This window comes from Puma concolor, chromosome D1, assembly GCF_028749965.1.
Source record: "Puma concolor isolate L17-30 chromosome D1, mPumCon1.1.hap2, whole genome shotgun sequence".
In the NCBI taxonomy this organism is placed as follows: Eukaryota; Metazoa; Chordata; class Mammalia; order Carnivora; family Felidae; genus Puma; species Puma concolor.
In genome coordinates this window covers 94028331-94050095 of record NC_141676.1, presented here as the reverse complement: position 1 = coordinate 94050095, position 21765 = coordinate 94028331, and the positions used below count along the sequence as shown (strand labels likewise).

General features: G+C 41.9%; 1 protein-coding gene across 1 annotated transcript; it reads right to left on the bottom strand.

Annotated features, from left to right (window-relative positions):
* Positions 1-14824: 14824 nt before the first annotated feature.
* Positions 14825-17760, bottom strand: PATE2 (prostate and testis expressed 2). The gene is made up of 4 exons (XM_086678747.1): positions 17694-17760; positions 17513-17536; positions 16941-17069; positions 14825-16643 (listed from the first exon to the last, which is right to left on the bottom strand). The coding sequence occupies exons 1-4, from the start codon at positions 17743-17745 to the stop codon at positions 16507-16509; spliced, it is 342 nt and encodes a 113-aa protein (XP_086534873.1). The 5' UTR covers positions 17746-17760; the 3' UTR covers positions 14825-16506.
* Between the last annotated feature and the right edge of the window lie 4005 nt (positions 17761-21765).

The window sequence follows — 21765 nt, the reverse complement described above, 5'->3', positions numbered from 1 at the left end:
TGCCTTGCAATTTTCAGATAGGCAAGACTATCTGATGAAAAAGTGAATGCATCGTTGGTGTGGTTAACCCGAGACACGAGGGAACGGTGAAAAGCCCCTAGTACCAAGTTGCGGGATGACCTGTGGTTGGTGGTCACCACAGAGAAGACAGGCGATGGCAACGGCAGATTCCCCTGTCTTGGGGACAGAGTGAGTGTGGGGCCCACTTATCTGAGTGGACTTTTCCCAGAGCCAGACACATGCTATTCCCAAGTACGATCCCTCACATAATCTTCGCCAGGAGGGTACGCCCTGTACATCTGGGATGGAGGCCCAAGGGTGCTACCTACCTGCTACGTGACCTTAAACAAGTTACTCATTTCTCTGGGATCTGGGACCTCACAGGTGAAATCAAGGGCTGTCAGAGGTATATCAGCTGTAGTTATTAGGACTTAATAAATTCACATATGATAATGGTCAGTAAGACCCTACTTGGTGGCAAACATTCTTGATTTCTTTGACTTCTCTGAACAACCACATAGCTTACAAATAATTGACCTCATCTTCAAGTGTGCTTGAAGCCCAAGTACACTTAGAGATGAAGTATTATTCCCCAGGGACCAAGGTTGGACCCGGTGAGCCATATCCTTCCACTACATCATGCTGTTTCTTTCCTTTACAATCCGAGAAGGGTTGTACATGATACGTATGAGATTCTGGTTCCTTATTGTGAAAATTGTGACTTTATCAGTGTACCTGTCTTCCCTGTTGAATGTGAGGCCCAGAAATGGTGGGAGATTCAGGAGCCGGTGCCCTGGTAAATCCCTTTAAACGGGCTAACACCTGAGTTGCTTTCCAGACTCAGCCAGAAGCTTTGGCTAGCTGCTTAGCCTTTCAACACTTCTGTCCTCAGGATCTTAGTGTGTGCCTCCGACAGACCTTGGACACCCGTGGCCACCTCTCCCTCCCACAGAGAGAGAGCATGTGCTGTCCAGGCATTCTTTCCTCCCCGCCTCCATATCTGAGCCCCCAGAACTAGGTTCCCAGCCCTCCCCTGGGGCCTCTCCTGGGGCTGAGGGTCTGCACCTTCTCCCCTCCACCCCTGGCTCCTATTTTTCCAGCCTGCTGCCCCTTCCTAGATGGGTGGTTGAAGAACTCGCTGTCCTGCTCTTTGCTGCTCCCGCCCTGCCCAGAGGCTCAACCTGTACCCACGTCCTATCTCTGCAGACAGAGGAGAAGGTAATGGACTTGAGGCCACATTTGACTCCTTTGTAGTCAGCCGTGGTTGGGCTCACTTTGTCCCTGCAGGAGGGCAGCGAAGGGGCAAAGGATACAGGGAGAAAGAAAATAAAAGCAGAACACCACCCCCACTCACACAGAGAAAGTTCCCTGCATAGAGCAATATCCCCTTCAACCATTTCTGCCAACCTCAGACAAGCACTTTCCCTGGCCCTGCTCAGCAGGGAACACACCTGAGGGTGGGATCATCTGGTCCCAGGTGAGTCCACGACAAGAGGGAGCCTTGCTTTATTACAGGACTCCATCTGAGCCCCACACACCCAGAAAAAAGGACATGTGTGACGGAGGTCCAGGCACGTTTCTCCTCCATGACCATTTCCCTTGCACGCAGTGCAAACCTGCCTCACTGCCGGGCCAGCAGGGGACATGGGGTCTGGCTGACTCGTTCTCCTGGCCGGCCCTTCACCCAGCCCTGCTTCAGAACTGCACTCCCTGTAGTAGCTGGACCCACCCCACATCACTTCCCTGAATGCCTGGGTCTCACTCCAGAAACCCTTGCCGTCCCCCCATACTCAACCCAAAGCAGCCCCACTTCCCTCCTTTCACTGTCCTTCAGACTTTCTCGCTGTGGGCAGCCTTGAAGGTACCGTTTTCCCCAGTGGGTCAAATGGAGGAGTTGGGCATGGAAGCAATAGAGCCCCATGTCTTTATTTTATGCCTAAGAAACAGGACTGAATTGCAATTTCACTGCAGTGTGAAGACAGAGGGAGATCATGATCTGGGTGCTCTCAGCTGTCAGGTCAAGGATCATGTCTGATTGGTGCTAACAGAGCAAGAAACAGGAATTCAGGGTCAGACATGGATTCTGGGTCACCACTTCCCATCGATTCGGCTCCTACCACATGCCCTGTTTTGGAGCTTAACTCATCTAACCGACTTGACAGTGGATGGATTGTGGGGAGGCCAGGAGTGACAATGGACTTCTTCAAGAGGACTCCTCCTCAAAAGCCCCTATTTCCCGACGCTTTTCTTACACTGAGTCAGCAGGATCTCAGTCTCTAAGGCAGTGAGGGCTTTGCCCTGAAGTCCTGTTCTATTGCCCCAGCCCACTGCCTAACAGCCTCCTGTTCCAGTAGTTGCCCACCCCGTTTTGGAGTGATGAGTACGGGATGGAAGGCTGCTGCAAGCCACCCCTAACAGCAGTTCTCGCCCAACTTCCAGGACTGCGGTCACAGTACGTGCACAGTAAATATGCTTCCCTGTACAGGCTGCTGGGACATTGACAAGTCAAGCTGGAGTAGAGGGACTGGAAGTTATACTGCCCTCTAGCTGTAACTTGCACGTGTTCTTGCCTACCCAGGAAAACCCACCTGTGGAGCCCAGGAGAGTGAGAACACCCACGTTAAGGCCATTTAAATTTTCTCTGAACGTGCATCGGGAAGAATGGAGATTGTTACCCCAAACATGACATGTCGGATCCGTATTCTCTATGCTCCCAGACTAAAAGTGAGCCAAGTGGGTGCTCACCAGGGCTGCCAGAATAGAAAGCCCTGTGATAGGGCTGAGATGAGAACTAAGAACATGGAACACTTTGTGTTACTTTCCATAGTAGCCCAGACCTCTTAGCCAGAGTAAATGTCAGAGCCTTCAGCCAGCAGGAGCCAGTCTCAAGATGGTCATCTGTCCATGGAGAACAGCAGGCTAGAGCCTGCAGGTGCCCCTCTGGCATGGGATGAGGAAGAACCTGGCCATGAGGGTCGCTGCAGGAATGTCCTGATGAAGGTTAACTACCACAAAGGCTTAGATTAGACTTGTGTGTTGAAGTGGGCACAAGAACTGTTTCTTCCAGAATAGACTTTGAAGGTGGAGACTCAGGAGACTCAGGTTCAGGGCATACTGATTTTCCTTGATGGGCAAACAGCACAGATATTCACTGAGTTCTGATATTGAGCCTGTGCAAGACGGGCCCCACTCTGCAACTCTTGATGGCCACAGTCTGGGGAAACATCCAGAGAATGCATAGAAATCCCAAGAAGCTCAAGTTAAATGTCTATAGAGGTTCTCTTTGTGTCTCTTCTTCATCTGTACAACCACCAACTCTTGGAGCTTTGTTGGCACCTACAGAGGCCCTTCTACATGTTCCAAACTTCTGGGAATAGGTTATCTTTTCTTGGTTCCCAGGGACGGGAAAAGGAGGTATCTGAGGGGAGAGGGAAGGAGATAGCCTACAGCGTGTGTCAGGATTTGGGGGAGACACTCTCTTTTCCACACACGTCCAGCTAAGGAAAAATTTCCCAAGCTTTTACACACTGTGAACAGGAACTTTATCAATTACTCAGTTATTTCCTAAAGACCCCCGATCATGCGAACTCACACATCGCCATCTATCAGATGGGAAGTCATAAACTCCCTCACTCATACTACAGTTAGTGAAGGGATCCAGGACCTCAGCAAGAGAGTAATAGCTTCAGCCGCAGAGGGAGGGAAGAGAAGGGCGTCACTCCCTAATCAGGAAGTTCCCTGTTACTGCCCATAGCTTGCCATCAAGATTTCTACTGCTTGCCACCCCCGCCTTGCCCCCGCCTCCCCAGGGTCTCCTTATGCTATGCCTTTGCTGCCTCTGGCAATCTCTCTGCCTCTCCTTTTTTCACCTTTTCTTTCTAGCAGTGCCTTTGCTTTCTCATTCAATGACATCACTCTTCCCCCCCAATCTTGATTGGGAGATAGTAGAACTGCCTAAGAGTTCTTTCACCTATAACCAGGCATGAAGGTTTCTGTTACTATCAACTACATGTTCATCCTGGATTAGTGGCTTCTCCCTCCAGTTGCATAGAGGCCATTTAAGACCAGAAGCCTCTTATCTTTTAGATAACACTTGTTATCTACTTATCTAAACACATCCTTATATGAATTAAATCAAGCACTTCTTGGGATGTTTTTAATGTACCAGATAGAGGAATGACATAGAAACTACTACATTGTGGTTCACAAAATTTATGTAATTAGATGAACAACCTACTCTGCCACCCCATCCCCCTGCATATATGCCAACACCAACATGACCACCTTTCTAACTCCTGGTTCATTTGGGGATGTAATAAAATTAAAACAATTTTTTAATTTAATGTTTATTTTGGGAGAGACAGAGACAGAGACAGAGCACAAGCGGGGGGGGGGGGGGGGGGGGGCGGGGCACACAGAGAGAGGAAGACACAGAATCCGAAGCAGGCTCCAGGCTCCAAACTGTCAGCACAGAGCCCGATGCAAGGCTCGAACTCGTGAGCCATGAGATCATGACCTGAGCCAAAGTCAGACGCTCAGCCAACTGAGCCACCCAGGCACCCCATGGGATATAATAAAATTTAAAACTTTTGCTATCTCTCTTCACACATAGACAACAGTGTAGAAATCCCCTATTTAAGATGGTAGTTTTCCAAGAGCAGCGTAGTAGATCCAAAACTCCAGCTCGGGCTTTTACAGCCAATCATGGGCTATCAAATTGTCATCTTTATTGCTTAAAAACATAGCATCTGTGGCCTCATTTTTATGCACCTGAGCTTCTCATCAAGGTTTGAAACAGGAGGATGAATAAGGAGTTCCAAGTAAAACTGAGCATATTAATGAAAATTTTATCCTCAGAATTGATGGAATCACATGAGATTATAATCTATTTAGTAGAATATCTTTGTAAATTAATGTTTGCATGTGGGACAAGATGGTCTCCAACTGGATTCCCTATGATGGAGGGGGCATTGCCTCACCTTGCATTGCTTGGAAGATCTTCAAGGGAATAGGACCTGAAGAGCTGAAGCCACCCAATGACTTTCCACTGGATTCAGAGAGCTGAAGCTCACCCAGATTGCCCTCCTAAAATACACATCTCGAAGCTCACCACAATGTCAACCAATTCATTGCTGTGGAAACAAAATTCTATGGGTTACCAAGCACCAGTATCAGACTGGTGGGGAGGGAGCAGGCCAACCTCCTTGTTGGATTCATTCCTTCGACACATATGTTGGATGCTTGCCACGTGCTAGATATTGAGGAGTTGCTTTAGGTGCTGGGGATACTTCTAAGAACAGAAGAGACCATTAGGGGTCAGGGGCTAGATAGTGTTTTGAAGAAAGACTCAGAGGGACAGAGGGACCGATTTCAATCTAAATGGAATTAGAGACTATGACATGGAGAATCTAATGCATGCTCCCTCAGAAAGAACGGAACTTAAAAAATGAAAGACTGATTTCCCATAAAAGCCCGATTTAAAGACAATGGAGCCTTATCTCATGACCACTGAACATCTGCCAAAAAGCTCTCACTATACTCAAGCCACTGAAATTCGTGAACTCTGGCTGGACTCCCCCCTCTTTGCATTCCTTGACCATAAGTATAGCCCACCCCAAATCCTGAATGGACTCACCCGTAGCTTGCTACAGCATGTGTTTCCCCAATTGTAATTTCTCTGCTATTACTGAATGAACTCAATTTCTGGCAAGGTAAGCTTGCTTCTATTCATCTCTTTATTTAGGTAGACAGAAGAAAGCTAGGACCTGGGTCATGTCTGTGAGAAGGCCAACTAAGATAGTTTGCACTTTCCTTCTCTTTCCATTGGACTATGGAAATGGTCGTATTTAGTGTGTAGTTTGCATTTTTGCTACACCTATGCAAGCCACTCAGTAAAGTCTGATATGTCCATGTAATTCTGAAAGGTGGTATGTTGGGAATAAAGGAACTAGGCCTTCCTACATTAACTCCTTTATTGAGGCCCATTTCATGGTAGCAGCACCATATCAGCTTAACATAACGCTCCCATGGCTTCTGGTTTCAAATGACAGCTTTACTACGTTTGTGACCTTAAGAATGGAACGTAACCTCATGTATTCATAAGGTTGTAGTAAGAATAAAATGAGATAATGTGCGTCAATGGCATAGATCAGCACTCGGCACAAGAAAGTGCTCATTACCTTTTTAATGTAAAAATTATAGTAAGTTATTAAGTCAAGAAGGACAGCAGCCGAGGGGTCCCAGAGAGTGACCAGTATCGAATGAACCAGGGCCTATTGTGGAAATGAGATCACACGGAGAACAAAGTATAGGATTAATCTGAATTAGGAGTGAATTTAAGACTAATCTCCTTTTATCTCCAATGTATTTGCAAGAGGAGCCCTTTGAAGGAGGAGTTTACAAAAGTACAGAACCAGAACTTGGAAAGGAATACTTTGAGTTGCTGCTGGTTGAAATCACTGAACCACAAGGGCATCCAAGTGTGAGAGAGAGACACTGAGTCTGGCATTAGACACTGCCTGGGGTTTCAATGCAGCCGATGCCTCAGGGTAGATGGCCAATCTCCAAGAGCCCTAGAATAGAAACTTGGTTTTGTAGATGGTCTTAGAGAAAGTACATTTCACTTCTGGACACCTGGTACAAGAAAACCGAAAATATCTTTGCTTATATACTGCAGTTTGGAAAATTACTGCAAAGACAGTGCAAATAGGGAACATAGGAACATAGTTGGGGCATTCAGGACTCATTGGAGAAGACTTCTGAGGCTTTGAAGAGTGAAACATTACTGTAGGCTCTGAGACTAGAGGAAGTGGAACCAAGGAAAGGTCTATTTGATCTTTCATGTGATTTTTCTCCTTTGCCTCCTGCAGAAACCAGCCTGACCCATTCTACCTGGATACTCCCTATATAGGAATAAAGCAAGATTTGGCATAGAAAAGAAGGAAAACTAAAATAATACAGTAATATGCATGACCTGACATTTTACTTTTTATTTATTTATTTTTTTAGTTTGCTCCCTGCTCAACGTGGGACTGGAACTCACAACCCCAAAATCAAGAGTCCCATGCCCTACTGACAGAGCCAAGCAGGCGCCCATGGTGTGACATTTTTCAACAGATAATACTACATAACAGTAACCTCATCAACCAAAGAATTATTCTGAGAAAGCGTTTCCCAAATTCCTTCATGTTTAATTTGTAATGGAACCTGGAGGACACATATCAGAATATTCTCTTATGTCATAAGAGGAATGCCTCATCCCCCATTAGCCTATGATGCCTATGGTCAGAGGAAGAGAGGAGAAAAGGAGTGGGAGCGGGATAGCAAAGTGTCTCCATTCCTTCTTCCCAACAGGCAGAGAAAAAGGTCACTGTACTGACTCTGGTGACTTATTCTGATCACAAGGGGGGAGTTTAAGTTGTGCCTACACAATGGGGGCAAGAAAAATTAGGTTTGAAAATCGGGATTCACTAGAAGATCTTTAATTATTCCCTTGCTCAATAGTCTTGTTGAATAGAAAAGACAACAAAGACAAATCCAGCAAGGATTCAGATCTTACAGAAATGAGGGCTGGGGTATGCCACCAGGTCAGGAAGCCTATCCAGTTGATAGGCCAGCAGAAGTGAGAGAACAGAGAATACAAGTGCGGGAATGCAGCTGTGACGACCAACCATCTCAGTTACAGAAGTGGGAGTTGTGGCAGCTGTATTTCAGATTGCTTCATCATTTCAGTGATCTCCCTTGCCCTCCCCCCGTCACTAGAAAGAGCCTTGGTGGTGGCTATTTCACTTTTTTTTTTTTTTGGGGGGGGGTGATAGTATGGTTGAATTGCTATCACCTCCCAAGGATAAGGTAATGGAGATTTTTATATTCCTGGTGCTGGGACTGTAAAGTTTCCACCCAGGTGAAGAATGGATGCTGAGAGATTAAAGGGGTGAATCCTTGCCAACACTTCTTGTTTCTTGTGTTGTTAATTTTAGCCATTCTGACAGGTGTGAGGTGGTCTCTCATCATGGTTTTGATTTATATTTCTCTAATGATGAGTGATGTTGAGCATCTTTTCATGTGTCTGTTAGCCATCTGGACGTCTTCTTTAGAAAGAGGTCTATTCATGTCTTCTGCCCATTTCTTAACTGGATTATTTGTTTTTTGGGGTGTTGAGTTTTAAAAGTTCTTTATATAGTTTGGGTACTAACCCTTTATTCAAATATCCAAATATCTTCTCCCATTCTGTGGGTTGCAAATATCTTCTCCCATTTGCAAATATCTTCTCCCATTCTGTGGGTTGCCTTTGAGTTTTGCTGTGCAGAAGCTTTTTATCTTGATGAAATCTCAATGGTTCATTTTTGCTTTTGTTTTGTTTCCCTTGCCTCCAGCAACGTGTCTAGTAACAAGTTGCTCTGGCAGAGATCAAAGAGGTTGCTGCCTGTGGTCTCCTCTAAGATTTTGATGGTTTCCTGTCTCACAGTCTAGGTCTTTCATCCATTTTGAATTTATTTTTGTGTATGGTGTAAGAAAGTGGTCCAATTTCATTCTTTTGCATGTGGCTGTTCAGTTTTCCCAACACCATTTGTTGAAGAGACTGTCTTTTTCCCACTGGACATTCTTCCCTGCTTTGTCAAAGATGAGTTGACCATGAAGTTGTGGGTCCATTTCTGGGTTTTCTATTCTATTCTATTGATCTATGTGTCTGTTTTTGTGCCAGTACCTAACATCTTGATGACTATTGCTTTGCAAAAAACCTCAAGTCCGGAATCATGATGCCTCCAGCTTTGCTTTTCTTTTTCCGGGATTGCCTTGGCTATTTGGGTTTTTTTGTGCTTCCATACGAATTTTAGAATTGTTTGTTCTAGCTCTGGTGGGATTTTGATAGGGATTCAGTTAAATCTGTACATTGCTTTGTTTCATTCTTCATTGCTTGTTTCATTCTTTCCTCCAGATTAAGAGAGAGAATCCCAAGTATCGACATTTTAACAATATTTGTTCTTCCGATCCACGAGGAATGTTTTTCCATTTCTTTGTGTCACCTTCAATTTCTTTCATACGTGTTCTGTAATTTTCAGTGTACAGATCTTTTACCTCTTTGGTTAGGTTTCTTCCCAGGTATCTTACAGTTTTGGGTGCAATTGTAAATGGGATTGATTTTTTGATTTCTTTTTCTGCTTCTTCATTTTTGTTGTATAGAAATGCAATTGATTTCTGTACGTTGATTCTGTATCCTGCAACTTTTTCTGAATTCATGTATTGGTTCTAGAGTTTTCTTGGTGGAATCTTTTGGGTTTTTAGCATATAGTATCATGTCATCTGTAAATAGTGTAAGTTTTATTTCTTTGCCAATTTGGATGCCTTTTATTTCTTTTTATTGTCTGATTTTTGTGGTTAGGCCTTCTGGTATTATGTTAAATAACAGTATTGAGAGTGGGCATCCCTGTCTCTATCCTGACTGTAGAGGAAAAGCTCTCAGTTTTTCCCCATTTAAGGATGATATTAGCTGTGGGTTTTTCACATATGGCCTTTATAATGATGCGGTGTGTTCTCTCTAAACCTACTTTGGTAGGGGTTTTTATCATGAATAGATGTTGTACTTTGTCAAATATTTTATCTGTATGTGGCGTATCACACTGATTGATTTCAGAATATTGAACCACCCTTGCTATCCAGGGATAAATCCCACTTGATCATGGTGAATCATTTTTTTTTTTTTAATTTTTTTTTTTTCAACGTTTATTTATTTTTGGGACAGAGAGAGACAGAGCATGAACGGGGGAGGGGCAGAGAGAGAGGGAGACACAGAATCAGAAACAGGCTCCAGGCTCTGAGCCATCAGCCCAGAGCCCGACGCGGGGCTCGAACTCACAGACGGTGAGATCGTGACCTGGCTGAAGTCGGACGCTTAACCGACTGCGCCACCCAGGCGCCCCGGTGAATCATTTTTTAATGTATTGTTGGATGTGGTTTGCTAGTATTGTATTGGGAATTTTTGCATCTGTGTTCATCAGGAATACTGGCCTACCGTTCTCTTTTTTAGTCATGTCTTTACCTGGTTTTGGTATCAGGGCAATGCTGGCCTCACAGGATATATTTGGAAGTTTTCCTTCCTTTTCTATTTTTTGGAATTGTTTGAGAAGAATATATATTAACTCTTCTTTAAATGCTTGGTAGATTTCACCTTGGTAGATGAAGCCATCTGGTCCAGGACTTTTGTTTGTTGGGAGTTTTGGTAATTGATTCAATTTCTTCTCTGATTATTGGTCTGTTCCAGTTTTCTATTTCTTCCTGTTTCTGTTTTGGTAATTTACACGTTTCTAGTCCATTTCTTCCAGATTTCCCAATTTGTTGGCATATAGTTTTTCATAATATTCTCTAACAATGTTTCTATTTCTGTGGTGTTGGTTGCTATTTTCTCCCTCTTTGTGATTTTATTTTTGGGGGTCCTTTCTGTTTTTACAGTAACACAAGTTGTTGTGAGTTGGCTTTTATATACCTATACAAGGATAAATGGAATTGAGGAAAAATTTTGGTAGTTCAAGGGTTTATATTATTGACTGTTCTTTCATCAGTATCTTTGCTATGCAGGCAACTTGAGTGATGATCTTGTTATCTGTTTTCACCTAGCCTAGCAAATTGCCAGCAGTATCATAACTGAAGAGAAAGTTAACCAATCTTCTACTTCGATATGTCTGATTTACTGAATAATATAGTGTTGTCCTATTTTTGTTTAAGTTTATTCATTTATTTTGAGAGGGGTGGGAAGGAGGAGGGAGAGAGGGAGAGAGAGAATCCCAAGCAGGCTCTGCCCTGTCAGCACAAAGTCCCACATGGAGCTCAATCTCACAAACTGTGAAATCATGACCTGAGCTGAAGTCAAGAGTCGGATGCTTAACCAACTGAGCCACCCAGGCACCCCAGTGTTACCTCATTTAAATTATTTATGTCCTTCATTCAGTTTTTAAGCTACTAAAAATAATTTTATGTTCATTTTTAAAAATGAAAAAGGAGAAAGGGACAAAAATATAAATTACCTACAACATTAGTATTGTCTGAGATTTTTTGTCAAATAGTTCTTTATTATATTTTGCACCTCTCTGTTGAGATTCCCTCATGTCTCTCTTTTTCTGTAAGTTCTTGAGAATATTTATAATAGGAATTTTAAATTCTTTGCCTGTTAATTCCAACATCTGGGTTGTTGCAGTCTTTTATATATTGATTCTCTGAAACTTTTTCCATGGCTTTACTTCTATAGGAAAAGAAAATAAACTTATGCCAGAAAAATATATCACTCAATGCTTAAAACTAGATAATACATTAAAATACCACCGTTTTTCACTATTAAAATTAGATGAATAAAAAAGTTGCTTGAGAGAGAGGTAGATAGATAATAGACGTGAAGTGAAAATGGGATCACACTAAACTGCACTATTTTAAAACCCCCTATTTTAATGAACATATTCTAACATGTTTTGAAATCCATATATTTGTATTTATATTATATCACTTCTATGGATGCATGGTGTTTCGGTATACCAATGTATCACATTTGATTTAGGCAATCTGATTGCTTCTACTTTTTGACTTTTATTACCAACACTGCCACAGAGCTTGTTTCCTCATGTGAATTATTTTTTATCTTGTTTCATTCTCTCCTCCAAATTAGAATTATTTTCTTGTGATATTTTTTTAAAAATTGGGGTATAATTGACATAGAAATATTAATTTCATGTGTAAAACATTGTGATTCGATATTTGTACAGATTGCAAAATGATCACCACAATATATCTAATTAATATCCATCATCACACACATTTACAAATTTTTTCCTTGTAATGGGAACCTTTAAGATTTACTGTCTTAGCAATTCAAGTATGCAAACGGTATTATTAACTACAATCACCATGCTGTAATTATATCTCTTATTTATTTTATAACTGAAATCTGTATCTTTTGACTTCCTTCACCCATTTCATCCATCCCCTACCCCCCACCTCGGGCAACCACCAATCTGTTTTCTTGTTCTCTGTATCTATGAGCTTGCTTGATTGTTTTTATTGTTTTTCTTTGTTTTTAGATTCCACATGTAAGTGAGATCATATGGTATTTGTCTTTCTCTGTCGACTTATTTCACTTAGCATAATGCCCTCAAGTTCCATCTATGTTGTTGTAAATGGCAAGGTTTCTTTCTTTTCTGTGGCTGAATAATATAATATATGAATATCTATATGATTGACAAAGCTTCACCATGTCCGTTTAAGGAATTGTGGACTCTTGGTGTTGCCAATTGTTCCTGATTGGCCCTTTGATGTATGTGCATGCATGTGCACACACAAACACACACACACACACACACCACTTTCGTATGTGGTCAGATCTATCAATCTTATCCTATTTGTGATCGATGTTAAGATTCAAAATCTTCCTCTATCACTAGATTATATAAATATTGTTAATATAATAGTGAGTTTAGAAAAAGAGAGTGCTTTGGGATTGTGTAGAAATTGGATCCAATTCCAACTGTGCCACTAACTAGTTGTAACAAATTGTATTTTTCAAAGATGGCTGCCACAATATCTCCCTTACCACAAGCTCTCTTTGCTACTCTCCAATCAAAAAGGGGAGCTTTGGGGCGCCTGGGTGGCGCAGTCGGTTAAGCCTCCGACTTCAGCCAGGTCACGATCTCGCGGTCCGTGAGTTCGAGCCCCGCGTCAGGCTCTGGGCTGATGGCTCGGAGCCTGGAGCCTGTTTCCGATTCTGTGTCTCCCTCTCTCTCTGCCCCTCCCCCGTTCATGCTCTGTCTCTCTCTGTCCAAAAAAAAAAAAAAAAAAAAAAAAAAAAGTTGAAAAAAAAAAAGGGAGCTTGGCCAGGCTTGTGACTCACTTGTAACCAATAGAACTTAGCAGAAGTAATAATGCATGACTTCCAAAGCTAGCCCATAATATGTGATGCAACTTTCACTTTGTTAAAATATACACTTGCCTTTAGAGCCTGGAGCCTCCATGCTGTGAAGGAGCCCAAGAAAGTCCATATGAAGGTATTCTGACCAACAGCCACAGGTGACATCACAACTTAAACCAGCATCAACTGCAAAGACATGTGAGTGAAGACACCTCATAGTGATTCCAGTCTTCAGCTCTAGAATCACCTCCAGACTCTGAATCTTCCCACCTGAGGTCCCAGACATCATGGAGCAGAGACGAGCTATCCCCACTCTGTACTTTCTAAATTGTGATCCATAGTACCAGTCAATACAATAATTTTTTAATGCAGCAATATTAACTGGAAAGCTGTGTAACACTTGTCAAATTACTGTACTTGTCAAATTACCCAATTAGCATCTGGGCAACCAGTCTATTCTTCAGGTTTCTCCTCCACTAAAATGTCTTACAATAATAGCTACCTCATAGGAAGTTCCGAAGATTAAATGAGATCATACATGAAAAGTACTTAACATGTGTCTAGCACACTGTAAGAAGTTAAGCAATAATAGCCACAACAATATTTAAAAGGTTTTTTGTTTCTTTTTAAATATTTATTTATTTATTTATTTATTTATTTATTTATTTATTTTGAGGAGAGGAGGGGTGGAGAGAGAGGGAGAGAGAATCCCAAGAAGTCTCCATGCTCAGCACGGACCCTACGCAGGGCTCAATCCCACAACTGTGAGATCATGACCTGAGCCACAATCAAAAGTCAGATGCTCAACCGACTGAGCCATCCAGGAGCCCCAGGTTTTTTGTTTATGGCATTTAAATCTTTAATACATGTGACATTTATTTTGGTCTAATGTGTAAGGTTGTGTGAATTACTTAGCAGTCAACTCCGAGTTAACACTTAGATTAGTAGTCAAATTACTGTCTTTTAAAAGGTATGTGAAGAAAAAACTCCTGCACAACTACATGCATATATGAAAAAGGAGCATGTGCATTGGAGGATTGATAGTTGGGGTGGTATCGTGTGGATAAAGAAATTTTCACCTAGGTCTTATTGTGTTCATTTGTTCAAGATGGAAAATGGGACTAAGAAGAAAATCCGAAGATGGGGTGAACCAAGAGGTAATATCCAAGCTTGAAGCACTTTTAGCTAGGAAGCTGAATAAGAAAGATTCTCCTCATTCATGAGGATGAATCCATTTATATCTTATACACACCGTCACTCATAGGTACCAGAATGTAACTTCAGTTTCTAACCCAACTTCTCGTTTTAGAGCATCATTCACAGTGATGGTGGAAAATATATGGTCTTCTTACAATTGGAGGGGGGAAAATCAGAAGCAAGGGAGGTCGGCAGGGGGACGGAATATTAACAAGTACATGGTCTCAGCTGGGAGACTGGCTTCGGTCAGATCCCCTGGAAAAGCTCTGCAGCACAAATTGCACCACAGGCTCCATCCCATCTCGATGCAAGGAGTCTGCCATTTGTTGGCTGTGGTCTATGCTCAAGTTGGGAGTTGAACATCTGGGCAAAGCAGCTCCTATTTGGCAGAGGGCAAGTCTGCAGAGCAAATAGCTATCAGTTGTCATAAGCCAACACTCAATGCAGCTGGGAGGCAGAAGCAAAACAATGATCTCGGTCTCTCTCCTTTTCCCCCCTAGACTGATGTCTCCCATCCCCATGATTCCATAGGTGAGCAAGCCCCTGTGCAACTAGGAATAAAAATATGTTCTTTCCGTAACTCAAAATATCCACATTACACTGGCTTTTCCAATCTGTCCATTTTGAAAAGGTTCTCTTTATGTCTTGCTTCATCCTGGCTCTGTAAAATCCCAACTGAGAATTCCTCAGAAAGGATCATATTCTCAGACACAGACAGAATGCACCAAACTACTCAAGTAGAGGGGTAGTTGGTTTATTGTTAAGAATTTTACAAGGCCTGGGGCGCCTGGGTGGCTCAGTCGGTTGAGCGTCCGACTTCAGCTCAGATCATGATCTCGCAGTTGAGGAGTTCAAGCCCCACGTCGGGCTCTGTGCTGACAGCTCAGAGCCTGGAGCCTGCTTCAATTTCTGTGTCTCCCTCTCGATCTGCCCCTCCCCTACTCATGCTCTGTCTCTCTCTCTGTCTCAAAAATAATTATAAACATTAAAAAAAAAAAAAAAAGAATTTTACAAGGCCTAATAAAGGAGAAAAAAGCTCATGGAAATCCAGGACCAGGAACTGCAGTAGGCCTTATAAGGAGAGAAATGCCAGGATTATTCTGTATCCAAGAAAGCTTCACCACCTTGGTCACATTCCACTGTCAATCCTACTCCATTTCTCTCTGCCTGTTTGTTTCACTCTGTCTGCCTGCCTCTCTTCCCACCACTATTAACTTCTGCTATCTCATACCATCAGTTTACTCATAATGGCATCTTATATAGGACACTTTGTAACTACAACACTACCTCATGGCATCTCTGTTCATTTCTATTGTCTTCAACTACTGTGCCACCTGCTTTATTTTTCTCAATTTTTTCCTCATCCTTTTTTTTTATTATTTATTTTGAGAGAGAGAAGGAGAAAAAGAGAGAGAGAGAGAGAGAGAGAGAGAGAGAGAGAGAGAGAGAGAGAGAAAATGAGCGGGGGAGGGACAGAGAGACAGGGAGAGAGAGAATCCCAAGCAGGAAAGCAGGATCCATGCTGTCAGCACAGAGCCCGACTCGGGGTTAGAACTCACAAACTGCGAGTCCTTATCCAGGGCCCAAATCAAGAGTCAGATGCTTAACTGACTCAGCAACCCAGGCGCCCCTTTCCTCATTTTTATAAGGAGAGACTGACTGACCATTCTTGCAGAAGGTCTCCATTCCCAATTAAATCACCTTTTTCAATCTGGTGCTAGCTGGTCACCTGGCCATCCAGGGCCCTGATAATTTAAGCCAATTTCACCCACACCAAATTGTCTCTCAAATCTTAGTTTCCACAAACTGAAATGCCCTTTCTTTGATGCCTCATCCTTATGCCTGTCCAGCTTTCTGTCTGCCTGAGATTTCCCTCCTCTAAGAGCCCTACCAAAGAAAGATATGGCTCATGTTGCCCACAAATTGGGAAGCCAGAGCTATTTTTTCTTTTATCTCTATAACCCATGGGCAAAAGGAGAGCACCAGAAGGTGTCAGGGCTAATCCGAAGAGAATCTCAATTCCAACCAGAGGAGTGGATATAGATGAGCATAAAGTATGGCCAGAGAGTTCTTGGTCCAAGTTTGTGACTATTTTGACCCAATTCTTTGCATTACCATATAGGAGATAATAAATAACCAGTTCCAAACCCAACTGTATTTGTGGCAACCCTATTTCCATCATAAGGAAATCCAAACTGCCAGATGTGAGCAACAGGGATTTGCAAAACTTCAGTCTAGTTTAGTCTTCCATCATTAATGAGACTCAGCTACCCTCCACTCTCTCCTTGTGACCTCACTAGCTGGCTTTCTCTCTCACTCTCTACCAGTGGTTGGAAGAGGAAAGCAAAATACAGGTCTGGGGGAAGAGACTAGGGGATGGTGAGTTGAAGAATGACCCCAAGTCCAGGAGAGATATAGAATTAAACTCCCTCAGGGAGGTTGCAATAGTTATTATGTCTGCAACAGATGAGCTCTCTTCTTTTCTCAAAACTCAAGAAGTTGATGTCCTCACAGTTGGTCATACATGACAGTTTGGAATAATAATACATACTTCTCCCTGAAGAGATGAAAGAGAGAGAACACAATTGTAATGACTCCATTTCCTTCTATCATATTCCCAGGAGTATTTTCTCTACAGAGCCTCACTAACCTTTCGCTAAGCCCCAATCAGCTATAAGGCTGAATCTACCAATGACTGACCCAGAAAATGGATTGTATTTCCCTAACTGATAGGAGACATCAACTTCTCTTTTACCCAATTTTGTCTTAAGGAAAAGTCTTTGCCATCCCCTCTAAATGACCACTCACCCGTGCACAGGTGGCTATTTCTCAGACACTCTCTACTCCACATTACCTTTTCTCGTAAGGAAGTAAAGGTTCTCAATAGCACAGGACTGTTGGTGCTTTAGGATGCAGATCTTCATGGTGTCATAGCATAACCCAAGATGATATTTTTTACATTTATAACATGCCGTTGCAGAGTCTGCGAGACAGAGAAAGAGGTAATTAAAAGATGTAGTCTGGAGAAGATTCTCCAGGCCTGTGAGTTTCTCTACGGGAACTTACTATTGTCTAGTGGTTCCTGATCTTTCTCTGGCATTTGACTCCTTTGATATTCTTGTGAATCAATTGTTGTATATGATCAAGATATCAGAGTTCCTATAAAATTTATCTATGGACGCAAGTAATGAACAAGTTATTTAACCTGATGATTTTGTCCAGTAATGGGGAAAGGAAAGCAAAGAAGGAGATTTCAGCTTCCTTACTCCAAGAAATGGACTAACTTGGTCTGGGAGAAGATAGAGCTCCTCGGATTGTAGAGTAAGAATGGGTTACAGCCCTCTCTGAAGACTGAGAGGAGGTTCGTTCCTAAACACATCATAAATGATCTGTTTACCAGAGATTGTGGACGAGCCATAATTGTACCTGTCAGATGGTCCTTAAATTCACCTTGGGAAAAAAAAAAAAGAAAAAGAAAAATCTTCTTTGTCATAATCTCATATACATCTGCCAACACCCAAAGAGCCAGTTGTGGAAATTTCCCCTTCCTCAGCATCTGCCCATCTCTTAATCAACAATCAGCTCTCCCCATGTCTCCATGACTTACCCTTATTTGAGCAGACCAGAAAGACAATGCACAGCAGAAACACAACAAACATCCTGAGACTTTTATCATGTACAGCTTTCTGTGAAAGGTGCTGGTTGATCTCCAGTCATCTGTCCTTGCGCTACTCATCCAAATCATATAATCATAAAATTTCAGGGACATACAGCACCTCAGTGTTCCCAGAACAAAGCCACCAACTGAAGTTTCACTACCCCTACGGCAACTATTTCAAAATTCTCCTCAATGATGAGATCAACGGTACATATTATATATGATCTATAATATAATATGGAATTATATAGACTATATTATATAACATAAATTTTATATTATACATTATTATATTTATAATCTATTATTATATATTTTAATATATATTATATGTATTTTATATATTATATAATGTATATCTACAATATATATTATAATCTATAATACAAGATATACTATACTATAATATATAATATACATGTATATAATTTCTATTCATTGTTGCATACCTAAGCCTTGTGCTTTGCAAGTAGAGTCAAATTTCTCTCCTACATTTTAACATTTCAGGTATTTCAAGACAGGATTTGGACACCTGGCTCTTTGTATCTCTCTTCACTAACCTGGTTACTCTCCTCAGAATAGTCTCAGATTTGTCTTTGTCTCATGTAGACCAAGGCAGACTCCAGGTATAGTCTGTATGTGTGGGGGGTATTGGAGTACTGCTTTTGTGGTGGAGGAAAAGGAGCTTCAGGAAGAAGGTGAGCAAAAATAAAATTTGTCTAGTTTGCCTTCAGGTGTTATTAACTGATTGATTGGTATTCTAATTAAATAATTTCTAAGCATATGCCACATGCCAGTATCACAGGAAGAAAAGATGCTTATGCAACCAGGACGTCAATCAATGGCCTCACTAGAGACATCAAAAAGGACATCGAGCGCAGTTGGCTATGGACATCTAGATGAAAGTCCTTCAAATCTGACTGCCTGACCGGGGAAGGCTCCCATGAAGAAGGGGGTGCTGAACAGGACTTGGAGGGCTAGCAGTGTGTGAGCTGGAAAAAGTGAGTAGGGACAGGCACCCAAAGGAACAGCAAATGTCAGAGTACAGAGATGTCAAACAGCCTGTCACAGCGTGAAGAGAGCAGGTCATGTGGCTGCAGAGACATGAGTGTGCCAGAAACTCAAGCACAGAGAGACACAGTCTGCTGGAGATGATGGCATACGGGTGAAGGGAGGGGCCCAAGGGGACATTGCACGGGTCTTGCGGCTGACACCACTTGGTCCCAAGCTTGCAGGATGGAATTTCTTGCTTGTTACTGTGCACTTGCAAGATGTCAGTGAAAAGAGCCATTTTCCCCGGAGTTAGGAAAGATATGAAAGCATACACTCCTCTTCAGCACCAATATTGAATTGTGGAAAGGACACATCCTTTAATCCCAGACTCAAGTTTGCCACTATATGGGCTCAAATCCTGACATTGCTGTTTGCCAGCTATGTAATTTTTGGGTGAGTTACTGATGTTGAGAATAATTTTCATATCTCACACGATCAGTATTAGGATTATATTACAGTTTGTGAAGAAAGGGAAGCTCATATTTGTTGAGACCCTGGAAACTATCAAGCACTAACTCCCTGTGTGGTGCTTACAATTTCAGACAAGCAGCCTTGACCCTTTTGCTAGGGTAGGCATCAGAAATTTCCATCATAAGGAGTCATACACAAGAAAGGGCATCTGGCTAGGAAAGACAAGAAGGTAGTGGCTATAGCTGTGGTCTTAGCATTCAAGGGCAAGAGGCCGGCTGTGAGGACGGTATCAGGAGTGTTTTGTCAAGGGTTAACTTTCAATAAGGCTTACATTTGGCTTTGGGTGTTCAAAAAGATGGGAAGTTAATAACAATCTCTTCTAGAATGGACTTTGAAGACAGAAAGTCAGATTCAGAACAAGCTGTCTGAGTTGGCTTGAATAAGTGAGCAGCTGGGAACAAGTTGAGTTCTTATTCACTGAGATTGGGTGAGAACTGGATCCATCCTTAAAGCTTAAGGTAGGCTCCATATGCTTATGACAAGCCATTTTATATCTCTACCTCAGACCCCTAGATTCACGTCTTCCAGATTCACGTCTACAAATAACCATTGAATTTTAGGTGGCTCACAAAGTATCAATCTCAGGCTGTCTCAAAATGAAATCATAATCTTTCTGATTCACTAAACCTGCTCCTACTGCAGTGTTTAGGGTCTCAATAAACCCAGGAATCATTCTTTATAGATACCTGTGCCCTGTCCTCAAAGAGAATCAAATAGCAAGTCTTATCCATTCTACCTACTAACTTCTCCCTCACATGGGTTTATTTTTCTCTATCCACTGCCACTACCATAACCTTCAGCTTCATCTCCTGCCTGGTCTAAGCAATAACCTTATTTTTTGGCTTGCCTGCTTATAATCTTTCCCTATTATAGTCTGTTCTCTATAAAGTGGTCAGAGAGCCCTTTTATAGGCCATCGATGCCGCACTCCTGCTCAAAACCGTCCAATGACTTTTCATCACGCTTTGAAGAAAATCCAAAGGTCCTCCCATAGCAAGTCTTCCCCAGGCTGAGCAAAGGCCATTCTCCCATTTCATTTCCTATCACATTCCCCTTGCTCATTCAAATGTCACCCTCTCAGGGCAGCATTTCCTGGTTGACATTAGGAAATGTCAACATCCCTTCTCCAACCTTTTCCCTGCTTCTCTTTTTAATAGCAATTCTCACTACCTTACCTTACATATCTATTTGGTCACTTTGATTCTTCCACTAGCACAAAGCCAAGACTTTGTTTTATTTACCACTGGATACCCAGCATCTGGAGGCTCGGAATATAGGAAACACCCCCCAAATATCTGTGGAACAAACAAATAATGATCTTCCCACATCCGCTCTTGAGTCCTTCCAGCCCATTATTACATAGGAACCAGGTTGATCAGATTCATTTTTGTTTTTTAAGTATAATAAGGATGTGAAAATGAGGCTCTTTCTATATTCCAGCTAGGATCCCAAAATAGTAGGTGGCAAGTATTTTTACATTTCAAAGTGAAATGTTGTGCTAGTTATGCAGATTAACAAAGAAAATCAATGAAAACCAGTTTCAGTATCTAGGACCCTTTGACCACCTAGATGGTTTAAAGAAATAAACATTAATGTGTCAAAATAACAAATAAATAGCAGGGGAGTTTTTATAGTCTTGGAGGGGGAGATGTCTTTCAATATATGGCTAAAAATATACAACCATAAAAAATTTTATATGTTTGGCTACACTTTAAAAAATCTTCTGAAGCAGGAGGTGGGGTTAGGAACCAACCACTAACTCATAAGCAAAGTCTGAATAACAAATAAACAACCAGTTACAAAATATTTGCAACTCATAATGCAGACTGAGGACTGCATCTTCCTATTTTACAAAGAAATCCTAAAAATTGATTAGAAAGCTATTAAGAATTCAAGAAGAAAGGTAGATAGTTAAGAACAGCATTAGTTCACAGAAAAAGGAATTTAAATGGTCTTACGCATATAAAATGTGCTGAGCTTTCCTCATAATTTGAGAAATGTGAGCTGAAGCTAAACTCAGATACGATTTGACTTTATGGGTAGATCTAGGCAATCATCAGAATCTAATCACACCCCTAAATTGGTGAGGTTGGAAAGCAGCACTACTCATCACTCATACATCACTACTAGAGGGTAAGTTAATACATCAGTCGGGGGGGGGGGGGGTGGGGCGGGATTTGATAATGGCTATCAAAATTATAAAGATCTAGGGATCTTACCCAAGTCATTTTGTGGAATTAGCCTTGCACATCTGTGAAAAGGTGAATACACACGGTTATTTATGGCTTGATAACTGCAAGATTGAAAACAATTTATACTGATCTCATTTATATGCAAAATCTTTAAAAAAAAAAAAGTCAAACTCATAGAAACAGAAAGTAGAACGGTGGTTACCAGGGGCTTGGGGTGGCAGAATGGGGAGGCTGATCCAAGGGTACATGCTTTCAGGTAGGAGATGAAGATGTTCTGGGGATCTAGTAATGTACAGCATGGTGACT